Source organism: Ictidomys tridecemlineatus, unplaced genomic scaffold (assembly GCF_052094955.1).
Source record: "Ictidomys tridecemlineatus isolate mIctTri1 unplaced genomic scaffold, mIctTri1.hap1 Scaffold_552, whole genome shotgun sequence".
NCBI lineage: Eukaryota > Metazoa > Chordata > Mammalia > Rodentia > Sciuridae > Ictidomys > Ictidomys tridecemlineatus.
This window is the reverse complement of record NW_027523678.1, coordinates 60,073-82,966: the sequence shown is the minus strand read 5'-3', so window position 1 is coordinate 82,966 and position 22,894 is coordinate 60,073. Positions and strand designations below refer to the sequence as shown.

The 22,894-nt window shown below is 62.9% G+C and overlaps 1 protein-coding gene across 1 annotated transcript in view; it reads left to right on the top strand.

The window, feature by feature from the left end:
- The window catches only part of LOC101955811 (uncharacterized Pudp), a 43,301-nt gene extending 36,355 nt beyond the window's left edge, over positions 1-6,946 (top strand). Inside the window, 2 exon segments of the mRNA XM_078037000.1 lie at positions 6,646-6,806; positions 6,808-6,946. Coding sequence (XP_077893126.1) covers positions 6,646-6,806; positions 6,808-6,946 — 300 coding nt within the window.
- The last annotated feature ends 15,948 nt before the right edge of the window (positions 6,947-22,894 follow it).

Here is a 22,894-nt window from a genome sequence, read left to right as displayed (position 1 = left end):
TCTGGGCCGTGAGGCTGTTGGGTTGTCTGAGAAGTGCACAGAACTGCAGAGAGCGTCAGTTTCCCACGCTGTGCGCACACCTGAGTGTGTCGGTGCTTCTGTGTGTACACTCGTGTGCACAGGGTTTTATAGGAATTTTTTTGAGCACGTAGTGCTGGGATGGAGCCCAGGGATTCGTGAACGCTAGGCCCGCACTCCACCACTGACCCACACTCCCCGCCCTGTTTAAATCTCATTTTAACAACAGCCTCTCCCTAAACTGCCCAGGCTGGCCTCGGGCTGCACTCCTCCTGCCTGGCCCCGTTAGCTGATATTGCGTGTGCCCCACCACGCCTGGCAGGACGTCAGTCTTCTGGTAATAACAATAATTTAAAAGCACCGTATGATGATTTAAAATAAAAACTGTGAGGTCGCTGCTAAGCTAGAATTTTCATTCCAGGGTCAGGCACCTCATTTCCATACCGTTTAGAAGAACAGCCCTTTTCAGACACGTGGAATCTGGGGATTCCTTTGTTCTCTGAAACCCCATTTAGGGCCCATAAGGCTTTGGCTGATGTGGACTATGCTGCTGCTTATTTACTGAGTTAAAAGTCAGACTGACCTTTCAAAAATACTCATTTTAAAAGAAGTGTAATAAACTGATTACATGGTAATATAAGCACCGTATTTTGAAAACAGCTTTTGGTGTGGCGAAGTAGAAGTGGAAGCCACCTCCCTTGGTGACCTGCCCCTCCCTCCCTCCCTTTGGTATTGAAACCTGAGTCTCCGTCTCCACGTGTCTCCCTGCGTGGTTTCAGAGCCTCCTTTTGCAGATCCTGGCTCACTAACACATCAGCTCTCCAGAATGTTCCCGCATTTCATTGTGACATCATCAAACACTCACATCCGTGGGTCACTGTCTCCCAGAAAAGCCCAGATCCTGGCGAGCGATCAGCCTCGTGGCGGGAGAGGCCCGTTTTCTGAAATTCTAATCTTCACTTGGAAACTTTGTTGGTTGGCAGCCGGCCCTCTTGGTTCTGCTTCTCGGGGTGGCTGATGGCCGCTCGGTGAACTTTGTAGGAAGTTCTGCCAGGTGCCTAACTCTTGGCCGTGGTGCTTGTCTGAAATGCTGGAGGGGGAGGAGGTCCGGGAGGTCCGCCACCTGCAGCCGCCATAGGCCCCGTGTTGTCTGGGTGGCAGCCCCAGGTCCCTGCGTGAGCAGGTCCCACAACCTCTTGAGAAGCTGTCACCTGGGACCTGGACCGGGCCCAGTGGTGGCTTCCTGGTGAGGGCACAGGCCATCGGCTCAGCCAGGAGGAAGGGTGTGTCACCTGCAGCTCCTGTGTCACCACAGCTGGAAAGGGAGCACTGGGACCATTCCCAGAGCAGGTCTCTGCCGGCCCAGGGCCCGGGCTGTGCGGAGTGACCTCCTGGCCGGCCCCAGACGGCACCACCACAGCAGGACGCTCAGTGCGGGTCCAGGCCCGTGGGCAGGCCATGCGGGAGGGACCTGCGGGAGGGACCTGCGGGAGGAGACGGCCCTCCTGTCCTGGCAGAGTGCACTCTGGGCGCCCTGCAGGGACACGGGCCCCTGGGCCACCTGGCTGTCTCCACGGAAGTTTCTCTGTGGGGCTTTATCCAGGGAAGACCACGGGGGGCGGGCCTGGCGTTGCTAAGGGCCGCAGGCTGTCCCAGGAGCCCAGGTGATGGCCCTAAAGGCCCGCCCAGCCCTCCAGGGGACGGTCCTGAAACGCTGCGTGCTTGTCCCTCACCCACACACCCAGTGCCGCCACGGGGCTGTGCAGGTGGCGCACCAGGCTGTGCACCCGGCCTGCCTGCACGCTGGTCACCGCGGGCAGGAGCATGGCCAGGCCAAGAGCTGACCGCAAGGACCCGGGCCTGTGTCTGGGACCCCATGCCAGGAGGGTGGGCAGGGGACACACAAGTAGGAGGACGGCAGCAGAGGGGACGGCTTCCCAGGGTTGGCACGAGTGCCCAGCTCCTCGGGGCGGCCGCCCTCCTCCCTCCTGGGAGACCGCCGCTCGCTGCCGCCTGGACAGAGGAAGCCGCTCCCTCTGACCTCGAAGTGTCCTTGCGCACAGCTGTCCCTGCTGTCCCTGGTGCAGCTCTGAGGCAGGCGCAGCTGGCCACGCCGCTGTGCGGCTTGGTGCGCCACGTTGGTGGGCAGGCGGCTCCTAGCGCCCTCTGACCTGAGCTAGTGCCTGGCTCGCCCTGGGACAGGACCGGGCATGGCTGGTCCCCACAGTCCTGTGTTCGCAGAGGGACGCGGGCCTCGCCTCTGAGGTCTTCTGAGCCGGGGCGGGTGCAGTGTCGCTGGTCTCTTCCTCGAGTTCCAAGTAGCAGGAGCACCCTGCGCTGTGGAAAGGGGAGGAGGAAGACGGGGCCGTGTGCAGCCCCCAGCACCGCGTGGCTGTGAGCAAGTCCGTTTCCTGTCTAGGAGACCTCAAGGCCTGCTCTGCCCTGGCCGTCCTGAGACGAGTTGACGGAGGTCTTCGTCTGTCAGAAGACGGCCGTTTTCTGTGGCCCAAGTGGACACCGTAGCTCGGGCCACATTCCTGTACCTTAAGGGATCAGAGACTGGGGGTCGCTGGGGGGTGCTGGAGGCCAGGGAGCCCAAAACTGCCCCAGGACCTCTGTGCGTTCTGCAAACAGCCCTGCATGCAGAGAACGTTCCAGAATGATTCCTGGACTGTCCAGCGCCATCCCGGGACCTTCTGGGTGTCTCTCAGGGGCACAGCCTTGGGGTGCAGCCAGTCATGGAAGCAGGTGTCCCCCTGTGCAGCTCTGCGGGGAGCAAGCTGGCCTTGAGGTGGTGGTCCTCTTGCCCCTGCCTGCCCCCGGGTGCTGGGTGGCAGGCGTGCACCCTGCACCCAGCTGGGATGCGTAGCTCTGTAAGCCGAAGGCACAAGAGCCTCTGCAGTCCCCTGGAGCCCGTGAGCAGGCCAGGGAGGGAGCGTGACCCAGGGCCACCGGACCTCGGGCGTCTTCACAGAAGCCAGGTGGGAGCTCCCGCTGGTCCCTGTGCCGCCCGCCCTCCCTGCCCTGGGGGATGTCCTCCCCCTAAATCAAATCCCTGCAGCCACAGTTCAATTAGCTCTGCGCCTCTCCTGCAGCTGGGGACCCGGTGGGTCTCGCCGTCAGCGGTGGGCGGGAGCTCCTGGGGACCTGGGTGCTGTGCAGAGTCCTCTCCAGGTGACCGTGACCCAGCGCTCCCCTGTGACCTCGCCTGGGCTCTGCTCCCTCCCCAGCAGAGGAGAGGGCGGCCTTGGCTGCTGCCCGCCCTGCAGCCTGCCAGCCTGTGTCCCCTGCAGCCTGCCAGCCTGTGCCCCCTGCAGCCTGCCAGCCTGTGCCCCCTGCAGCCTGTGCCCCCTGCAGCCTGTCAGCCTGTGCCCCCTGCAGCCTGCCAGCCTGTGCGCCCTGCAGCCTGCCAGCCTGTGCCTCCCGTGGTGGCCTGGCTCTGAGAAGGTGCACTGGACGCCAGGCCCCGCCTCTGACGGCCCCAGCTGCAGAGGGAGCTGTCCTTGGGTTGTCCAAGATGTCCAGTGGGGGCTGCCAAACCAGCCCCTGGCCCCAGCAGAGCCAGGTGCAGCCCGCAGGCCCACGCACATCCGGGTGCCTCTCCAAGGGGGGTGACGTGCGGAGCCAAGAGGGCCGCTTCCTGGGGAAGAGCGGGCGGCCCAGCCCCACCCCTGCACCCAGCGCCTGTCCTCTGGCTCACGGGTGTACGGGCCTGTAGGCCCGGGAAGGTGGCAGGTGCCAGGACAGGTGCCCAGTTCACAGAACGAGCGCATCTAAGGTCAGGGTCGCGCGCAGGAAGGACAGGCTGGTCCCCGTGGGTGGCCTGTGCCAGGTTCGGCCAGGGTCCCGCTGTCCCCGGGCCTGGGTGGGCCTGGGTGTGGGCAGAGGGCGCCCCCCGCTCTCTTCGTTCGTGTGAACAGGGTCGTTGGACGGGCGTCGTCTCCAGTGGCCGCCGGGTTTGCTCCTGCTGTGTTTTCCTTTGTGACCCTGAAGTCCTGGGGGTGACGGCCACTGTCCTTCTGCGTAACCCGGGTTCGTGCTTCGGTGGCAGGAGGTGGCAGGCCGTGCCGGACAGCGCGGACACTGCCCGTGTCCAGCTCCCTGCTCTTCCCCGATGGGGGCTGTCCCGGCTGGAAGCGCCCGTCTTGGTAGTGCTCAGGCACCGTGGACGGCCGCGGACCCTGGGCCCGTGTGGACAGCACCTGGCCGCAGCCGCGCTCTGCTTTACCCTCCGACGCTTCTGAGAAGGAAAAGGGACCCGAGGCTTCAGATGCCGCGGCCTCCCCTGACTCCTTCCTGTGGTGGGCGGCGGCGGCCTGCCGTGACCACGGGGCCCCACCACCGCGCCTCAGCCGGCTGAGTGTCTGCTGCCCGTGTCCTCCCGGAGTGGCCGTCTGTGCGAATCTGGGGGACCCAGCCTGGTCCCCGAGGCCCAGCGTCTTCCTGGGAACTGTCCCCGAGGCCCAGCGTCTTCCTGGGAACTGTCCCTGCTGCCCCCGCCTGCTCTGATCCCTTGGGCCACTCTCCTGTCGCCTTCCTATGCTGACTCACACGTGCCTGGCCCCATCCCATGTCTCGGGCTCCTTCCCCTTCTCCTCCTCTGTGGGCAGTCCCGCAGGACACGGTGGACAGCCCTTATCTGACAGGCCGGGGCCACAGTGGCTCTACCTTCTAATTGTGGAGTATCTGCCTACACCTGACGGGTGCCTTGGGGTGAGGTCCGTCTAAACACAGGACTCACTCATGCCCCTTGTCCACGTGACCCCCGGCCGTCCTGTACCGGGCTTCCAGTGACTTCCGTGGGTGGGTGTCCCTCTGGTAGGCGTGGGAGCGCCCGGACTGTGAGATCCCGGAGCGTCTTGGATTCTGGGGTTGGAGATGCTGCGTGGGTATTTCAGCTGCCAGTGCCTTGTTTAGATCGTTCTAGAATCAGGAGGGACACGTGGTGAGCTTAGCGCAGGAAACTGAGAAGTCTCTGGCGTCCACCTGGAATGGCCCTCCCCTGGCCCTCCTCCCTCTGGCTTCACTGCGGCTGTGCAGAGCCCTGAGCTGGGAAGGGCCGCCGTCTTGCCCCTCACTGCAGACCCGGCTGCAGGCGGTGGACCTGCTGCCCGGTGGCCGCCACAGCCTCCTTCCTCAGTGCAGAGCCACCAGATCGCAGCAGGTCCACCGCCGCGCTCCAGAGAGCAGCCACGCGCACACACACAGGGAGGCTGCCCTGTGACCCAAGCCAAGCGCTGTCACCCGGGGCCAAGTGTTCCTGCCCCCACCCCTCGTCCTGTGGGCCGACTGCACACCCTCCCGGGTCCCCGACTGCACACCCTCCCTGGTCCCCGACTGCACACCCTCCCAGGTCCCCGACTGCACACCCTCCCAGGTCCCAGGAGGACACAACATGTGTCCCGCCCCGTCATGGGACACGTCTGTGCCTGTGCGCTCTGGGTGAGTGCGTTAGAGTACACCGCCTGTGACTTTAAAAAGGCTGCAACAGGGACAGGCAGAGGCAGGCAGGGAACCAGGACAGCACACCGGGTGGTCCCAGGTGGCTCCTTTCCTGGCCCTCGCCCAGCGCAGGCCTGTGGCTAGCCCAGGACCTTCCATCCCCCATCCCCCACCCCCTGGTGCACGGCGACCCTGGCAGCTGCTCCTGGGGACCCCAGTGCTCCCAGGGAGGGACTCCTCATTCCTGTGGGCAGTGAGTCCGCTAATGGGCTGGGGAAGGGAGGGCGGGGCTAGGAGGCCACGTCCTGCTACGGAGGGCTGCCGCGGGGCTCAGAGGAGGCTGCAGAAGGAGGGACCACCTCCGCAGCCCGGGGCCGGCTCCGAGGGGGAGGGGAGCTGCGTCTCCCCTGCAGCCAGGGGCTGTGGCAGCCGCAGGACGGACGGCAGCGGGACACCGTCTTCTCCTGCGGTGGCTGCTGGGGTCTGCAGCCTGCTGTGCTGACCACCCCCGCCCCAGGGGCACAGGCTGGGGGCTGCAGGGTGTGTAGGAGGGGTGTGGGGGTGCTGTAGAGGTGTCTGGGGAGGCTCCAGGAGTGTGGGGGTGTTCGGGCCATGTTGCGGGGGGGGGGGGGGGGGGGGGGGGGGGCTGTGGGGGGCCCTGCAGGGAGGGGCTGGGCACACCTGGGCACCGACATGTGGACACCCAGTGCCAGCACAGGCCACCCGGTGAGGAGGGCCAGGGGCACTGTGCCCTCATGTCACCATCCCCCATGGCACGGTGACTGTCACCATCCTCCAGGACACGCCACGCCTTGCTGTTCCTGGGGTGTATGTGTCACGTAAGCTGTGCGCCCAGGGACGCAGGTTGGCACTATAGCGCCCTGTCCCTGCCCTTTCCCACCACAGCACGTGACACCCGTGCCGCTGTGACGCGGTGTCACGCCTACAGGACACGACGTGGTCTTGCTGTCTGTGTCCCTCCCCGCTCCCCACGTGCCCCTCCCCCGCTGACCCCGCGTGTCCAGGTGTTGGCCCAACAGATCCTCAGGACGCGGGTGAGGCTGAAGGCAGTGACCGGGCAAGGCTTCCCTGCGTGTCCACGATGCTCTGGTGACGATGGACATCTGTCCCCACCGCCGTCCCTGTGGGGGCCCACCGCAGCCGCTCCGCCACCCTCTAACCCAGGAGTCACGCAGCACCGTTGTCCCCATGCGCATGTGGCGGAGCCCGTGCCCAGGACAGCGCTCAGCCCCCCCCCCCGCCCCCCCGTGTGTGGGCGCGCACGGCATCTCGCTCTCTTGTCCCACATGCCTGGTCTTCGAAGACGCTCCCAACGGGGTGGAGGCGCCTGGCGGCCGGGATGCAGGTGGTGATGGTCCCCGATGAGCGCCTGAGCCGCGACCTGACGAGCAAGGCAAGCTGGTGCTGCGCTCCTTGCAGGACCCGCAGCCCTGCGCCGACATCTTCCTTGCCCGCCTACGACTGAGGGCCACCGCGCTCCGGCCGCTGCAGCGGGCCTCCTGGGCCCCGCCCACGATCGGGGTCCACCTGCGGAGGGAGGGGCGGAGGAGACGGCAGCCCAGGTGCAGCCATGTCAGCCCTGAGCTGGCGTGGCCCAGTTTTGCTCCAGGTTGATGGCCGTCCACTGGACACTTGAGAGAGGACAGAGACCGTGCAGAGCAAGGTCCAGCGTACAGCACATGCTGCGGGCACACATGTTCCGTGTGGTCTGCGTGCGTGCTCCCTGCTCTCCAGGCAGAGGACACGACACGTGGCCATTCCCTTATTCTAGTTCTCAACATGGGCAGCTGCACCGTGTCGCCCCGTGTGCTGCGTGTATGCACTCCTGTGTGTGCAGGCGTGTCGCACGCCCTCCGCTGCACACCCTGGGCCCCCACCGACTCCTCTGCTCCGCAGCCTGAGAGGGGCGGGGCTCGGAGCCCAGGAGCAGCCCCCCCTCCTCACAGTACCACCCCCCCCCCCCCCCCCCCGCACAGCCGCACCCCGACTCCCAGGAGCCGCCCCAGCAGGGCCCCTGTGGCCTGGGCGTGTCCAGGGCGCCCATCTCCATGTGGAGGGGAGCTTTCCACCTCGGAGCCCACTCTGTCCTTCAGGGACGCTGTCCTTCCAGTGCCGTGGTGGCAACCGTGAGGTCAGGGTAGGACCGGGGAGGCCTGAGCGCGGGGGACACTTGGGGCGCCTCGGCCTCCCCACCCTGGAGGGCTCGCTCTGCCCGGCCCGTGGGCTGGCACCTGTCAGGAACGGTTTGATCCGCACGCCTGTCTGTCTGCACGCCTGTCTGCCCGCCTGTCTGTCTGCACGCCTGTCTGCCCGCACGCCTGTCTGTCTGCACGCCTGTCTGCCCGCCTGTCTGTCTGCCCGCCTGTCTGTCCGCACGCCTGTCTGTCCGCCCGCCTGTCTGCCAGCACGCCTGTCTGCCCGCACGCCTGTCTGTCCGCCCGCCTGTCTGCCAGCACGCCTGTCTGTCTGCACGCCTGTCTGTCTGCACGCCTGTCTGTCTGGGGCGGCTCTGTGCTCCACTGTTGAGCTGACTGTCACTCCGCGCCTGGTGGAGAGGAGGCGGAGCCTGGCTCCCGGGAGCGCGCCTGCCCCCAGCAGCCTCCTGAGCCACGGCAGCGTGTCCCGGTGTCCCCGCAGGCGGACGGGGTGCAATAAAGTCCTGTGCCCGTCCACGTGGTGCTCGGAGTCGTGATTCCACCCTTGACCCTGCCCCCCAAGACCCAGCACGGGAGCCCGCGTCCCTGCGCCCTCTGTCCTGTAGCCACAGAGGCTCAGCTGGCCCAGGGCACGGGTGTGGGAAGTGGGCCCCGCGCCCCACACGCAGCACGCAGGCTCTTCACTGCCCCTGTGGACGCTGTGCCCCCGGGGTGTCTTCTAATCACTGGGCCGCCATCCCCGCGAAAGACCAAGGTCCCCACCTGCGAGCCCCAAGTCCTCAGCCCACGAGGGTCGTAACCAAGTGACAGGCACATTGACCCAGGTGGAGGACAGCTCAGCGCTCACGTGTGATGCGTGTGTACTCCCCGACTTCTGTCTACACAGGGGTCTCTAAACTCCCCCGACTTCTGTCTACACGGCGGTCTCCAAACTCCCCGACTTCTGTCTACACGGCGGTCTCCAAACTCCCCGACTTTGCCTACACGGCGGTCTCCAAACTCCCCGACTTCTGCCTACACGGGGGTCTCCAAACTCCCCGACTTCTGTCTACACGGGACTCTCCAAACTCCCCGACTTCTGTCTACACGGGGGTCTCCAAACTCCCCGACTTCTGTCTACACGGCGGTCTCCAAACTCCCCGACTTCTGTCTACACGGGGGTCTCTGTGGGTGTCCACGTCCGGGTCAGCGGGCGGTGGGCTGTTTAAATGAAGCAGGTCCTGGCTGTTTAGCAGAGCTGCAGCCCAAGCTCCCTGCTTCTCCGCAGCCCACCAGAAGACAGTGCGCCACCCTTCAGTGCCTCACTGCGGTCCCGCCTTAGGGTCCTGTCACCCAGGAGTCTTGCTGGGACCCGCAGGTCACGCTGCGTCAGGGTCACGCCCGGGCAGGGGCACCAGGCTCCACCCTGGGCTCTGTCCTCTCCTGGCTACAGGCTTCTGCACCCACCTCCCCTGGATGAGGAGGCCTAGTGGGGCTCTGGGGTGTCCCACACAGGCCTGGTGACAAACGTCGGTCCCCAGAGCTGTGCTGTGGGCAGGTGTCAGACTGCAAGAGGCTCCATGTCAGAGGAAGCTGTCCTGGGTCATGTGTCCCCAAAGGGACTACAGCACCAGTCCTCCCCCTCCCCTCACCTCCCCCTCCCCCCTCCTACCTCCTCCCCCTCCCCTTCCTCCTCCCCCTCCCCTTCCCCCTCCCCTTCCTCCTCCCCTTCCTCCTCACCCTCCCCCTCCCTTCCTCCTCCCCTCCCCCCCCTCCTTCTCCTTCCTCCTCCCCTCCCCCACCTCCTCCCCCTCCCCCTTCCCTTCCCTTCCCCCCTACCCCTCCACTTCCTCCTCCCCTTCCTCCTCCCCTCCCCCCTCCTTCTCCTTCCTCCTCCCCTCCCCCACCTCCTCCCCCTCCCCCTTCCCTTCCCTTCCCCCCTACCCCTCCCCTTCCTCCTCCCCTCCGCTTCCTCCTCCCCATCCCCCTTCCCTTCCTCCTCCCCCTCCCCCCTCCTTCTCCTTCCTCCTCCCCTTCCCTTCCTCCTCCCCCTCCCTCCTCCCCTTCCCCTTCCCCTATCCCTCCCCTTCCTCCTCCCCTCCCCTTCCTCCTCCCTGTCCCCCTTCCTCCTCCCTGTCCCCCTTCCCTTCCTCCTCCCCTCCCCCGTCCTCCTTCCTCCTCCCCCTCCCCCACCTCCTCCCCCTCCCCTCCTCCCCTTCCCTTTCCCCTACTCCTAACCTTCCTCCTCCCCTCCCCTTCCTCCTCCCTGTCCCCCTTCCCTTCCTCCTCCCACTCCCCCCTCCTTCTCCTTCCTCCTCTCCCTCCCCCACCTCCTCTTCCTCCCCTCCTCCCCTTCCCCTTCCTCCTCCCCTTCCCCTTCCTCCTCCCCTTCCTCCTCCCCCTCCCCCTCCTTCTCTTTCCTCCTCTCCCTCCCCACCTCCTCTTCCTCCCCTCCTCCCCTTCCCCTTCCTCCTCCCCCTCCCCTTCCTCCTCCCCACCCCTTCCTCCTCCCCCTCCCCCCTCCTTCTCTTTCCTCCTCTCCCTCCCCACCTTCTCCTCCTCCCCTCCTACCCTTCCCCTTCCTCCTCCCCCTCCCCTTCCCCATCCTCCTCCCCCTCCCCCACTCATCCCTTCTCCTCCCCCCTCTCTTCCTCCCCCTCCCTCTCTCTGCCTTCATGGATGCCATGAGGTGAGCAGCTGGGCCTCAGGTCCGCCACCCTGGGGTGCTGCCCCACCACAGGCCAAACAGGCCAGGCCACTGGGGTGGGACCCCCAACCATGTGACAGGATGAGCCCTTCCTCCCTGGGTGTCTGTCCTTCCTCCCGGGTGTCTGTCCTTCCTCCCCGGGTGTCTGTCCTTCCTCCCCTGGTGTCTCTCCTTCCTCCCCGGGTATCTGTACTTCCTCCCGGGTGTCTGTCCTTCCTCCCCGGGTGTCTGTCCTTCCTCCCCGGGTGTCTGTCCTTCCTCCCCGGGTGTCTGTCCTTCCTCCCCTGGTGTCTGCCCTTCCTTCCTCCCTGGGTGTCTGTCCTTCCTCCCTCCCTGTGTGTCTGCCCTTCCTTCCTCCCTGGGTGTCTGTCCTCCCTCCCTGGGTGTCTGCCGTCAAGGTCGCCCTTGGCCACGCAGACCTGGCGTCCACAGAGGGGGGCGGACTGCGTCGGTTCACCCCATGGAGGGTCCTGGGGTGTGGGTGGAAGGTTCTCAGGTTCCAGGATACCTGTGAGGACTCTGTAGATGGAGGGGCTCGCGCGTCCTACAGCAGGTCTTCAGACCCCTCGGGGGACATCCCGTGAGTCTGTGGAGTGGACGGTGTCGTGTCCCCCTGGGCACAGAACCGCCGTCTCCCTCATCATTACGGGGATCAGGACTTGCTCCTGTCATGGGAATTGAATTCCGTCAGGAATCACTGCTGGCCTCGTGGGCAAGCCAGGGGACACAGGGACAGCCGCACACCTCAGGGGACTTGTGCAGCAGGTCAGCGTGCCCGGGATGGCCCTCGGGTTTGAAGGGGAGCGCCCACGAGCATTTGCGCTTGGTCCCCAGGGGGGTGGCATTAGGGGGTGCCTTTGGGGAAGAGACCGGGGGTGAAGCCCGGTTCTCAGGATGCCCCTTCCCAGAAGCCGCGGGGACTAGTGTGGGTGTCCCTCTGTCCTTTCTGCTGTGGCCTCCTGGGGTTCAGATCAGGGCCCTGGACACACACCCCCTGCCTGCGCCTCCGCCTGAGCCCCCGCTGCAGACCCTGGGTCCACCCTGGCGTTGGCCTGGGTGGGGGCCTGGGGACAGCCTGGAGCTGGGCCGCGTTCTGTGCCCGGCTCAGCACCTCCGCGGTGGGTTCCCGGGTGTCCATGGCTGTGACCAACGCGACTTCCAGGAGGAGACGTCCACAGTGGCTCACGGTTCACAGGTCAGTTCCGTGGTGGCCCGGGCCTGGGCGAGGCTCCCCAGCATGGCGGGCGGGCGGTGTGGTGAGCCAGCGGTCCAGCGCCCGCAGCTGGGGCAGGGAGGAGGGCTGGCGGGAGGGCCCCCTTCCACAGCGATCCCCGTGAGCCGTGCCCCCAGCTCGGCCCTTGTCCACACAGCTTCCGTGGCTATTCCACCAAGTGGATTAATCCACCAAATGGCTCAATCCCCTGGTGGTGTCAGCACCCTCACGGTCCAATCCCGGCCTAAGAGCTCCCCGCTGGACCTTGCCTTGTGGGGACCCAGCCATCAACACAGGAGCCTCCACCCAGTGAGTCCATCCAAGTGGATTAATCCACTATTAGTCTACACCAGGGAGCAGAGAGAGCTCTGCCCACCAGGGACAGGACAGAGACCCCAAAGGCACAGCCCAGGGACCCCCTCCTCCAGCCACACCCCACCTGCTGCAGTCACCACCCAGTGAGTCCATCCAAGTGGATTAATCCACTATTAGTCTACACCCAGTGAGTCCATCCAAGTGGATTAATCCACATACGAGGTCACACTTGTTACAACCCAGTGTTCTTACCTCGAACCTTCCTTGCACTGGGCCACACACGGGGATTGGGGGACACTTCATGTGTCAGCCCCAGCAAAGAGGGAACATGGCAGTAGCCTGTGTGTGGGTGAAGACGGCCACCGCGGTTCAGATATGCAGTGTCCCCAAACCCCGTCTTCCTCTGTGCTCCCTGGTGCCATGAGCGGGCAGGCCTCCTCCTCCAGGCCGTCCACCATGATGCCTGCCTGCCATTGGGCCAGGGCAGAGCTGGTGGTGGACAGAAGCTCCGAGGCCGTGAGCCAAAAGGGACCTTCTCAGGTAGTGGTCAGGCTTGTCGGCCAGCGAGGATGAGGTGACCACGCCGGGCGGTGCACACCAGGTCCTGTGCACACGAGCGTGAGTCTGTGTCAAAGTCCCCCGATTCGCATCCTGTGCAAATCCTCAGGGCGGGGACGGAGAATCGGGGGTCAGGCGGCCTACACCCCCCCCACACACACACCCCGAGACGAATCTTCCGAGTATTCACTGAAGATCGGCTTCGAAGAGCTTTAGATTAAAAAAGAAAAAACAGAAAAACGTGGACTTTCTGAGGTTCTTGATTCATCTCTGTTGGAATCATGTTTTCAGAATCCGCCCCAGAGGCCGGTCCTTGGCCCGCGCCCGCCCCGCAGCCCGCGTGTCCTGGGTCAACGGAACGAGATGGAATTGCCAATTAAGAACCTAGATGAAGGGCATCGATCCGCTCCGGGCCCTGAATAGGCTGTCCCCAGAAGGTGGCCGCCGCAGTGCTGCGTCTGATTCCACTCGTAAATAGGGGCCTTTCTCTGCGGCGGGGCACGCCCTCGCGGGTGACGGTCCCCAGGGATCTTCTGTCACCACAGGCTAAATGGAAATCCATCTCGAGGGTGAAATAGGGGTGGAGGTGTGCCAGGACCCCAGGACCTTGGGACGTGCTGTGGGTGGAGACGGGGCTTTGCAGAGGGGATGGAGGCGCAGTGAGGTCCCAGGGTGGCCCTGTGACCACAGGACTGGCAGCACGTCCCCCGCCCGCGCTGGCTGCCTCTCTGCACACAGGCTGATCCCCAGGGCCACCTCTGAACCCCTGCCACCCCGACGTCCCACATCAGCTCTGCGTGGGCTGCTGCCCCACCTCCCGGGGGACCCACCCACATTCTTGGGGCTCCCTCTCTGACTCCAGGGACCGAGCCGTCTGCCGGCGGCAGCTCTGTCTGCCCCCCTCCGAGAGCTGGTCCCACGCTGGCCCCGTCCATCCTCCCTGCGTCCTGGAAGCTCTTCCGAGACCCTGAGCTGCCGCCAGCACCGACCCGTGCCCCAGTTCGTGGGGGACACTCCCCTCCGTGGCCCCTTTGCCGCGGTCATGATGGCCGCCGCTCCATGTCCCTGCGGAGCTCTTCTGGCTGCTTCTGGCAGATGTGATCCAGTCCCTTTTGGTGCTCAGAGACCACCAGGTGCCAGGTGCCCGCACCTCCAAGACGAGACACGGAGCAGGGGACACTGTGCGATCCGCCCTTGGCCCGCCCCGGGCAGGGCCAGGGTCTGAAGGACGTGGCCCATGGTCATGGTCACACCACAAGACTCTCGGGTCTCTCCGGGTCCCAGGGCCTCCCTGGCGGGACCCGTTGTCCAATCTGTCCCACAGAACGGGACCGACCTCGGGGACCCAGAGCGTCACCCACAGGCCTGCTGCCTAGAGCGTCCCTCAGTGCATCCTCCCAAGTCACGCCGGGCTCCGACACCCCCGTCTCCTGTCACCGTCGGCATCCACAGAACTTAAGGAAAAGTGGCACCAGAAATGCGTTTGACATCTCAGTGCACCAAGGGACAAAGGACAGTCGGATGACACTTGAAACCAGCACATCTCCCCGGCAGCCCCGAGTGATCTGAATGACAATGTGATAGAAAATCGCGAGGAGGGGAGCCGTGCCTTAAGGACGTTTGTGGGAGTCCTGTGCACACTGGTGGCCCACGCCTGTCATCTCAGCAGCTCGGGAGGCTGAGGCAGGAGGACTGCAAGTTGGAGGCCAGCCTCAGCCACAGGAGGCCTACGCAGCTCAGGGAGACCCTGTCTCTAGATAAAATGCGAAACAGGGCTGGGGACGGGGCTCAGGGGTCGAGGGCCCTGAGTTCAATCCCCGGTGCCCACCCCCCAGTGTGCGAGGCCCAGCTCGGGGCTTTGGCCGCTTGAAGCAGGAGCTAACGGAACTGGGGGCAGGAGAGCAAGGAAGAGCCCCGACGGCGCTGTGCAGGGGGGGGCCGCTGAGAAGGTGGGGTGCCGGGGGGTGGCCGGAGGGCTCAGCCCAGGACCCGGGGACACGCAGGCGGCTCAGGGCACGGAGGCCAGGTCCTGGGCTCCCGAGGAGAAGGGCATGGTGAGCCAGATACCAGCTGTCACCTGCCACGGGAATGGTCCCCAACTGGTCACCCGTCCAGCAGGAAGGACACTCGGCTCACGGCCCGTCAGGACATGGCCACTGGCCACCACTGGAAACGGTGCCTCAGATCAGCCCCCGGGACGGAAAAAAGACCCCGGGGACCCCCCCCACCAGGCCCAGTCACAGGGACCTGTCCCCAGGAGCCTCTGGGCTTCCCAGCCACGTGCCGGAGGGACCTCCTCCCAGGGTTGATCCTTTCATGGCTGCACGGACCATGGAGGGCTCCTGGCTGGAGGGAGTGGGCACCATGAGGGTTCCTCCCCTCCCCCAAGTCCCCTCCCCCTCCTCCAAGTCCCCTCCCTCTCCCCCAAGTGCCCTCTCTCTCCTCCTAGTCCCCTCCCTCTCCTCCTAGTCCCCTCCCCCTCCCCCGGGTCCCCTCCTCCTCCCCCGGGTCCCCTCCCCCTCCCCCGGGTCCCCTCCCCCTCCTCCGGGTCCCCTCCCCCTCCTCCGGGTCCCCTCCCCATCTTCCGGGTCCCCTCCCCCTCCTCCCGTCCCCTCCCCCTCCTCCTGGTCCCCTCCCCCTCCTCCTGGTCCCCTCCCCCTCCTACAGGTCCCCTCCCCCTCCTCCTGGTCCCCTTCCCCTCCTCCGGGTCCCCTCCCCCTCCTCCGGGTCCCCTCCCCCTCCCCCTCCTCCGGGTCCCCTCCCCCTCCTCCGGGTCCCCTCCCCCTCCTCCGGGTCCCCTCCCCCTCCTCCGGGTCCCCTCCCCCTCCTCCCGGTCCCCCCCCTCCTCCCGGTCCCCTCCCCCTCCTCCAGTCCCCTCCCCTCCTCCTGGTCCCTCCCCCTCCTCCTGGTCCCCTCCCCTTCCTCCAGTCCCCTCCCCTCCTCCTGGTCCCTCCCCCTCCTCCTGGTCCCCTCCCCCTCCTCCAGTCCCCTCCCCTCCTCCTGGTCCCTCCCCCTCCTCCTGGTCCCCTCCCCCTCCTCCTGGTCCCTCCCCCTCCTCCTGGTCCCCTCCCCCTCCTCCAGGTCCCCTCCCTCTCCTCCAGGTCCCCTCCCTCCGGGTCTCTCTGGGCCTTGCAGCCGCCCTGGGCTGGGCAGCCTCCCCGTCCGCGCCGTCCGCTGTGAAGCTTCTGTAATGGAGAAAGGTGGACGGAGCGTCCGAGACCAGGAGCCACAGTGGGTCTCTCCTCCTGCAGCGGGTTCTTCTCCGTAGGTTGGTCCCAGCAAGGACAAGCCCAGTGACCCGCGGCGACCCCCCTGAGCCCCGGGACACGGCGTGCCCGCCGGCCAGGGACTGACCTCTCCCCCACGTGGGTACCCAGGACAGTCCGTTCCCTCGGTTGGCCATCAGCAGCACTGACCACTAACGGAGGGGACAGCAGGCCGCCGCCAAGTGACGCGGGTCTCAGGGACAGCGCGCCTCTGGAGTTTTCCGTTGGTCCCAGGGGGGACTTGTGGACACCGGGGGACTCACGCCCAGGGCAAGCACGAGGCTCAGCGCGTCCAAGAGCCGCCCAGGGGCAGCAGTTAGGTGACCACTTCCAAGTTAGAGGCGTTTCTCGGCCACAAAGGAAAGACCAGAAGGTGCACGGCTCCGACACCCCGTCCTGGGTCCAGAGAGGGACGGGGACTTTCCTTTCTGGTACCCGAGGACGAGGACGGGGACTGGCAGGGTGGACACGGTCTGCGTCACCCCGAGAGGACGCGTAACCAGTGGGTAAGACGCCCCGGAGGCAGGTGCCCTGGACCGGCATGGCCATTTACTGATCCTGCCGAGTCCGCACACGGCTAGGGGAACAGGACATGGTGGCCCTGGGCGCACGTGACCCCGGGCGCACGTGACCCCAGGACCCGGGGCATTCTGCACCATGCACAGCCAGAAGCAGAGAAGGGACACTCCCTCTATGTAGCATGTGTCCAGGTGCCGTCCACTGTCATGGAGACCTAATTAGGACCAAGTCTAACAAGTGCCTGTCCCTTTCACAGTAAGAACTCTCAAAAGCCGAGTCCACGCTCCGCTCCGTGCCATGCTGCCCTCTGACGCATGCTGACCCTCCTGGACAGTCCAGGTTGGGAGCAGTGCCCCAGGGTCTCCTTTGCCCTCCGTCCCCGACCCCCTCCCAGGGGACCCTCATGCCCGCCAGCCTTACCCAGGAGAGGCTCAGGAGGCACACTCCCGGGGATCGGAGCGGACTCAGCCCTGCTGTCCTGGATCATGGCGTGAGCAGGCGCCACGCGGTGCTAGCCGTGGGCAGGGGTCAGAAGCCCAAGTATCCGGGCAGGGTGCAGCGCCAGGGCTCTGCTCCAGCGGCTCGGTTCCTGGCAGCTCCCAGCAAGTGACTGAGGAGGCTGAGGCTAGAGGATCCCCAAGTTCAGGTTCAAGGGCAGCCTCGGCAACTTAGGGAGACCCTGTGTCAAAATGAGAAGTGACAAGACCTGGGCATGTGGCTGGGGGGTCGAGCATGGCAATGACAGCGTCAGTCAATTCTCTTTATTAAGCGCCTGGGACCAACGAGGCGTGGTACGAAGAGGCGAATCTCCACTGATTCCCTCTCTGGATGTCGGCGCTATGGACACTGTGGGTATCTTCGAGGGGTCCCCCTCGTCACTCTCGTCGTGATTTCTAGTTCTCTGCCTCCCCCCGTTTCCTCCGTGTGCTGGATGGACAGATCTCCCTGTGGACACCGGCTCTCCATTGCTGTAACACAACGCCGGAGGCCGTTTAGTCGTAAAAACCATAAAGTTCCTTTCGGCTCATGGTTTCCGAGCTTCCACTCGGGGGATGGCGAGTTCAAAGCCAGCCTCGGCGCTGTGGGGAGGCAGCTCGGCAGGTGGGGGGCACACAGTAGGGCAACAGCAATCGGCTCATCATTCAGGAAGCAAAAGGGAAAATCAGTCCCCTTCGAAGACACCCCCCAACAACCTAAAGTCCTCCCATCCGGGCTCCGCCCCGTCATGGCACCCTAGGGAGGCCAAGCCTTGGACACATTGACCTTGCCGGCACCCAGTCTGTATTTTTTACCAATTTGACTTTATGGATCATTGATCATTGATCTTTTGTGGCTGAGGTGAATGTCGGTCCGGATTGTTGTCGGTCCATAAGTGACTGGATATTTACGTTGTATCCAGCAACCTTGATCCCTCTCGTTAGGACTTATCTAAACAACTAATTATTAGTTCATAGATGACTAATAATGTGTCTAAATATGGTTTGAGGTTTTTTTTTTTCTCCCCAGATGATGAATCAGCTGTGAGTGAAAACCGCTTTTCCTAATTATTATCATATCGTATTTCCTATTCATAACGGAGACGCGGCAGTCACGGCATCTTCGTACCTCATTTTAAATAAGAATTTTTTTTTTTTTTTTTGCTTTTCCACGACTAAATATCATGTTTCAAATAAATCTTTAAAACTATATTTTATTTATCAGGGTGCAAAGTTACTTTCTTATTCCTAACTGGCTAGGGATCTTTAAGAAGTGTAAGGCATCGATAATGAGCTCATTCAATTTTTAATCTGTTAAAATGGGCCACATGAGTATTTTTTTTTCCTGGTTTATTACAATTCATATTTGCTTTTCCAAAAAAAAAAAAAACTTAAATCTTTCATGAAGCAGTTATGTTGCTTTTGACGTTGATGGATTTTTTTGACCTTTTCTGTTTAAGATATTTGTTCCTCTATTTAATAACATTTCATTTTCTTGGGAGATTTGGTTTTTAAAGTCAGCCGAGTCTCCTACAAGGATCACGTTTCTTGTTTTTTGTGGGATGACGTTTCTTATTTCCCTTCTGTCCTGAGGTGCCCGCCAGGGCTGTTCCTCTGTCTTCCTGGCAAGGTGGGCACCGTGCCCTTCCCTCCTACTAAGGGCTGCACACTGAAGCTCATTCCTGGGTCACTTCTCCTGGATCAAGCCAGACCTGCAGCCTGCGTCTTCCTGGGCCACTTCTCCTGGATCAAGCCAGACCTGCAGCCTGAATGTCCCACAGGGGCTCTGCCTGGGGGGCTCCTGCGTCAACCTTGCTCCCTGCAATTCTCCTCTGTGCCTGCTTCTGTGCCCTCCCTCCTTGGCCTGCTTGGCTCTGTCCCCTGCTCGGCCTTCTCTGTTGTCTCCCTTGCACACAGTCCATGGTGTTGGACTTAGTTGCCAAAATAAGTCTTGATTTCAGTGTCTTGCCTTCTCTTCCTGTTTCCCGTCCTCTTCTTGGGAGACAGGAGACAACCTGAACTCAGCCGGTCAGTAGGGAATGTTTTTCCATAGATCTGCTTCCAACGCGACAGACCATGACACAAACGCTCACGCGATACACATCCGATTCGCTGCATCCGGGCTATTCCATCCCCTGTCCTTTTCTTGGCACCAGGGATTGACCCCAGGGACCCTCGACCCCTGAGCCCCGTCCCCAGCCCTATTTTGCATTTTATTTAGAGACAGGGTCTCCCTGAGCTGCTAAGGGCCTCGCTTTGGCGGAGGCTGGCTTTGAACTCGCCATCCTCCTGCCTCAGCCTCCAGAGCTGCTGGGATGAAAATTGGCCATGTCACCCCCCAGCTCCACGGCTTCTTGTTGGTAGCAACCCAAGTGTCCATTTTCCTGCCAAGTAAAATTAAGACGTAATGCACGTCGTTAGCAGAAACAAGGCCTTTACGTAAACCCGGGGCCAGTGGTGACCACTTAGTGCTCCTGCCTGGCCAGCCCTCCTTCCTCCTCTCCTGTGGGTGTCTGCAGTCAAATCTGTCCCTCCTCAGAAGAGGGCCTAGGGTGACCCTTTTCATCCCATCACCGCTGTGGTTGCGGGTTAAGAAGTGCACCTTTGGGTGCTGATGAGGGTGCCTGGGCTCCTGCCCTCGTGACTAGATTCACTGCGGTGCACAGAGCTTTGAGGCTGCAGGTCTGACCTCTGTCCCCGTCTCTCCCTCTGCCCGATGCGTGCACCCCGTCCTCCCATCCTTCCATCCTCCAAGGAAGCCCCGCTCAGGGCCGGCCCCTTGACCTCCAGCTCTCAGCCTCTGCAGCTGTCAGACACAAACCTTTCTTCTTCATAAGCAGCTCCCTCTCAGGCACTCTGTCACAGTACCACAGAACAAAAACATCTGCTCCGCCGTGCCAGAGGCTCCGGGCTCCTCGGTGACGCTGACGTCCCTTGGATGTCTCCGATGGAAGCTCTTTCCTCCTGGGCTTGGTGTTTTGTCCCCAGGCTGCTGGAATCCGTGTGGCGCTTTGTTGGCTACTTGTGTCCTGTGGACTCCGTTGGCCCCGGGGATGTGGTTAGTGGGATGTGCCTGAAGGACTTCCTTCCCACTCGGGTCTGCTGGGGAAGATTCGCACTCGGTGCTCAGGACGCACGACTGGACGCCGTGGCTCTGGGGCAGGTGACCAGCGCTGAGGTGTGGGCAGGCATTGGTGACGTGGGGGACAGTCAGCTGGACTGACGGAGAGGAAGGGGGACAGTGTCCACACCACTCACCCCGCAGGGCAGACCCGGCCTCCAGTCCAGCCAGCCTCCGCCGCCTTGGTTGGACTGAATGGCACCAGGACAAGGGCTGGCCTTCAGCCGGGACTCCCGCGCCTCCCTGACCCTCTGACACAGGGGTCCCAGGAAGCCAGCAGGGCACCGTCCTGAGGCCAGCGTCCCCTGTCCTGTTGGGCCCTGGGCAGTCTGTCACCAAGCCTTGGTGGGGCGACGGACAGGAGGGCGGGTGAAGTCCTCTTCCCGGTCCAAGGCACAGCTGCCTGATTTCCCCCGAGGCCAGCTGCACGCTCCACGTGATGGACAGACGGTGACCAGGACTCCCCCGATCACATCATCCCAACTGCGCAGGTCACAGGGATGTGAAAAATACCAAGTGACGTTGGTGACGCGGGCGTGAGGACAGACCCACGTCAGGTCCTTCCCGGTTTGACCCATTGACATGTCTAGGGGGAAGGGATCCAGCTTCCCCTCCTCCGGGAGTCTGACTGTGTTCGTCAGCCTCCAACGCTGTAACAAAACACCTGAGATAATGCACTCCGAGAGAAAAAAAGGTTTTCTTTGTCTCTGTTTCCGATGCAGCGTCCACTCCTCAGCAGGCAGAGCCCAGTGGCTCTGGAGGCTGAGGCAGGAGGATCGCAAGTTCAAAGCCAGCCTCAGCCAAGGGGAGGCCCTAAGCCACTCAGGGAGACCCTGTCTCTAAATAAAACGCAAAATAGGGCTGGGGACGGGACTCAGGGGTCGAATGTCCCCGAGTTCAATCCTGGTACCAAGAAACAAAACAACAGAAAGACCACTGGACAGCAAGGTGGGGGTCCAGTCCCGTGGACACAGGTGCAGAACCTGCCAGGTGGTGGTCTGACGGACAGGCCTTCCCTGACCGCCGCGGGCAGTGGATGTCAGCAGGTGCCCTCTCGGCATCACCGCTGCCCAACACATTCGCCCGACTGAGGCCCCTGATGACGGACCTACTGTGCGCCCCCCCTCGGCTGGCGGACCTACTGTGTGCCCTGGTTATCTGTCAGCCCCTCCCCCTGCGACTCGCTGACCACCTCTCCCACTTTCCCAGAGCAAAGACTCCGCTCACCAGGGACGAACGCAGCCGCGTGCAGAGGCCCCTGATTGTATTTCCAGCTGCTCGGGGAGGCTGAGGCAGGAGGATCACCAGTTCAGGCCAGCCTCAGCAACTTAGGGAGGAGACCCCAGTCTCTAAAGAAAATATGAAAAAGGGCTGGGGACGGGGCTCCGTGGTGAAGCACCTGGGATCCAGTCCCTAGGCAGGACGTAAGCGAGTGTCCGTGGCAGAGTCCCAATAAAGCTTTATTTAAAAAAGCACAAGCTGAGGGCCGGATGCGGGAATCGAGCTGAGCCCGACCCCATTTGCGTCGAGGTTGCTTGCTGACCTCTGTGCCTCCTGGATTCAGCAGGGCTGCAAAGACAGAAAGACGGACACAGAGAGAGGAGCCGTCTCCCGAACGTGGCTCGCTCCTGTCCTAATCCACGGGGAGGGTCTCCTTATCCGGGGGTCTCTCTTCCAGGTCCCGTGGCCTGGGCGCAGCCTGGGTCCTGTCCACGGGTCGGAGCAGACGTGAGTCCTGCTGCAGCGGGGGCTTCCTCAGGTCTCAACATTCCCCCCGGGGCGAGCCGCCTCCCTTAAATATCCTGATTCACAGCGACCCACCGGCTTGGAAGCCACGAGGAACAGAAGCAGAAAGAGCCAGAGCAATGATTTTATTGGAAACGTCTCTGCCGTCCCGTGGCGGACGACAAACCCGCCTCACGATTCCCGCTGCATTAGGCAGCTTTGCTTTTAAATATAGCAGCAGCCAAAGGTGCCGGTCCTGCTCCTTGTCCCCCCATCAGCTGCAAGCCCCCAAGATCTCAGCCCGTGACTGTAAGGCTTTGTCCTTGGCTCCTTCTCACCACCAGGATTGAACCCAGAGGGGTCAACCACTGCGCCCCAGCCCCTTCCTTTTTTAAAATACTTTATTTAGCGACAGGGTCTCGCTGAGTTGCTTAGGGCCTCAATAAGTTGTTGAGGCTGGCCTCCAACTTGTGATCCTCCTGCCTCAGCCTCCCGTGGCACTGGGATGACAGGTGGGTGTCCCCAGGCGGTGATGGCTCTCTGACCTCCAATGCCGAGGTCACCTGAGATCCATGACTATGGGAAACCGCGAGATCACAGTATTTCCAATTTTTGTTTTTTGGGAGTCAAAATCCCCTCATCCTGGGGACACTTGTTGGCCGACATTGCAGAGTCTAAGGGCAGTCCCCAGGACTCTTTAAGGATAAGGTCATTAATTCTATTCTGTGGCAATTTGTGACAATGACAAAGGTCGAAGTGACCTCATGGTCACAGGATGGCTGTTGTGGTCCCGGTCATCACATCCACATTGCCTAAAAAGAAGACAGAGTCTCCTGTCTGCTTTGGTGGACTCCATAAGGTAGAGAACGAGCCTGTTGATATTGATCGATTTCCGTTGATGGTGACATGTTCCTTCTAATGTCCACTCCCCGTTGCAACGGATTCTGGGAATGGTGAGACATGACCGGGAAGAAAGCCAAAGCCCGTCTGAAAGGTTTGGGGTGGCCCCCGGTCTGTAGCATCGACAGGTGTGGTGCCACCTATATCAGGTGGTGACAGCCCCCGGCGGGGTGACCTTGGCTGAGCCACTTTAAATGTCTTACAGAAAAGGACGTCGGTTTAAATGAGCTAATACGTGACCCAGTGCCGCTGTGCAAAAGGATGGGAGGTTGCTCTCCAGGGTCCTGAAGCTCCTCCAGGCAAGACTGGCGCTGGGACAAGAGCCGGCCAGGGCACCATGGGGGCCGAAGCCAGGGCTGGACGGAGGGCAGTCCCTCCATCTGCAGACCTCGTGCCCTGAGCGACCCAGAGACAGCTCGGTGAGCACCCGGCTTGAATCTCTGCCTTCTTCCAGGTTAGAAAGAGATTGTCACCGGGG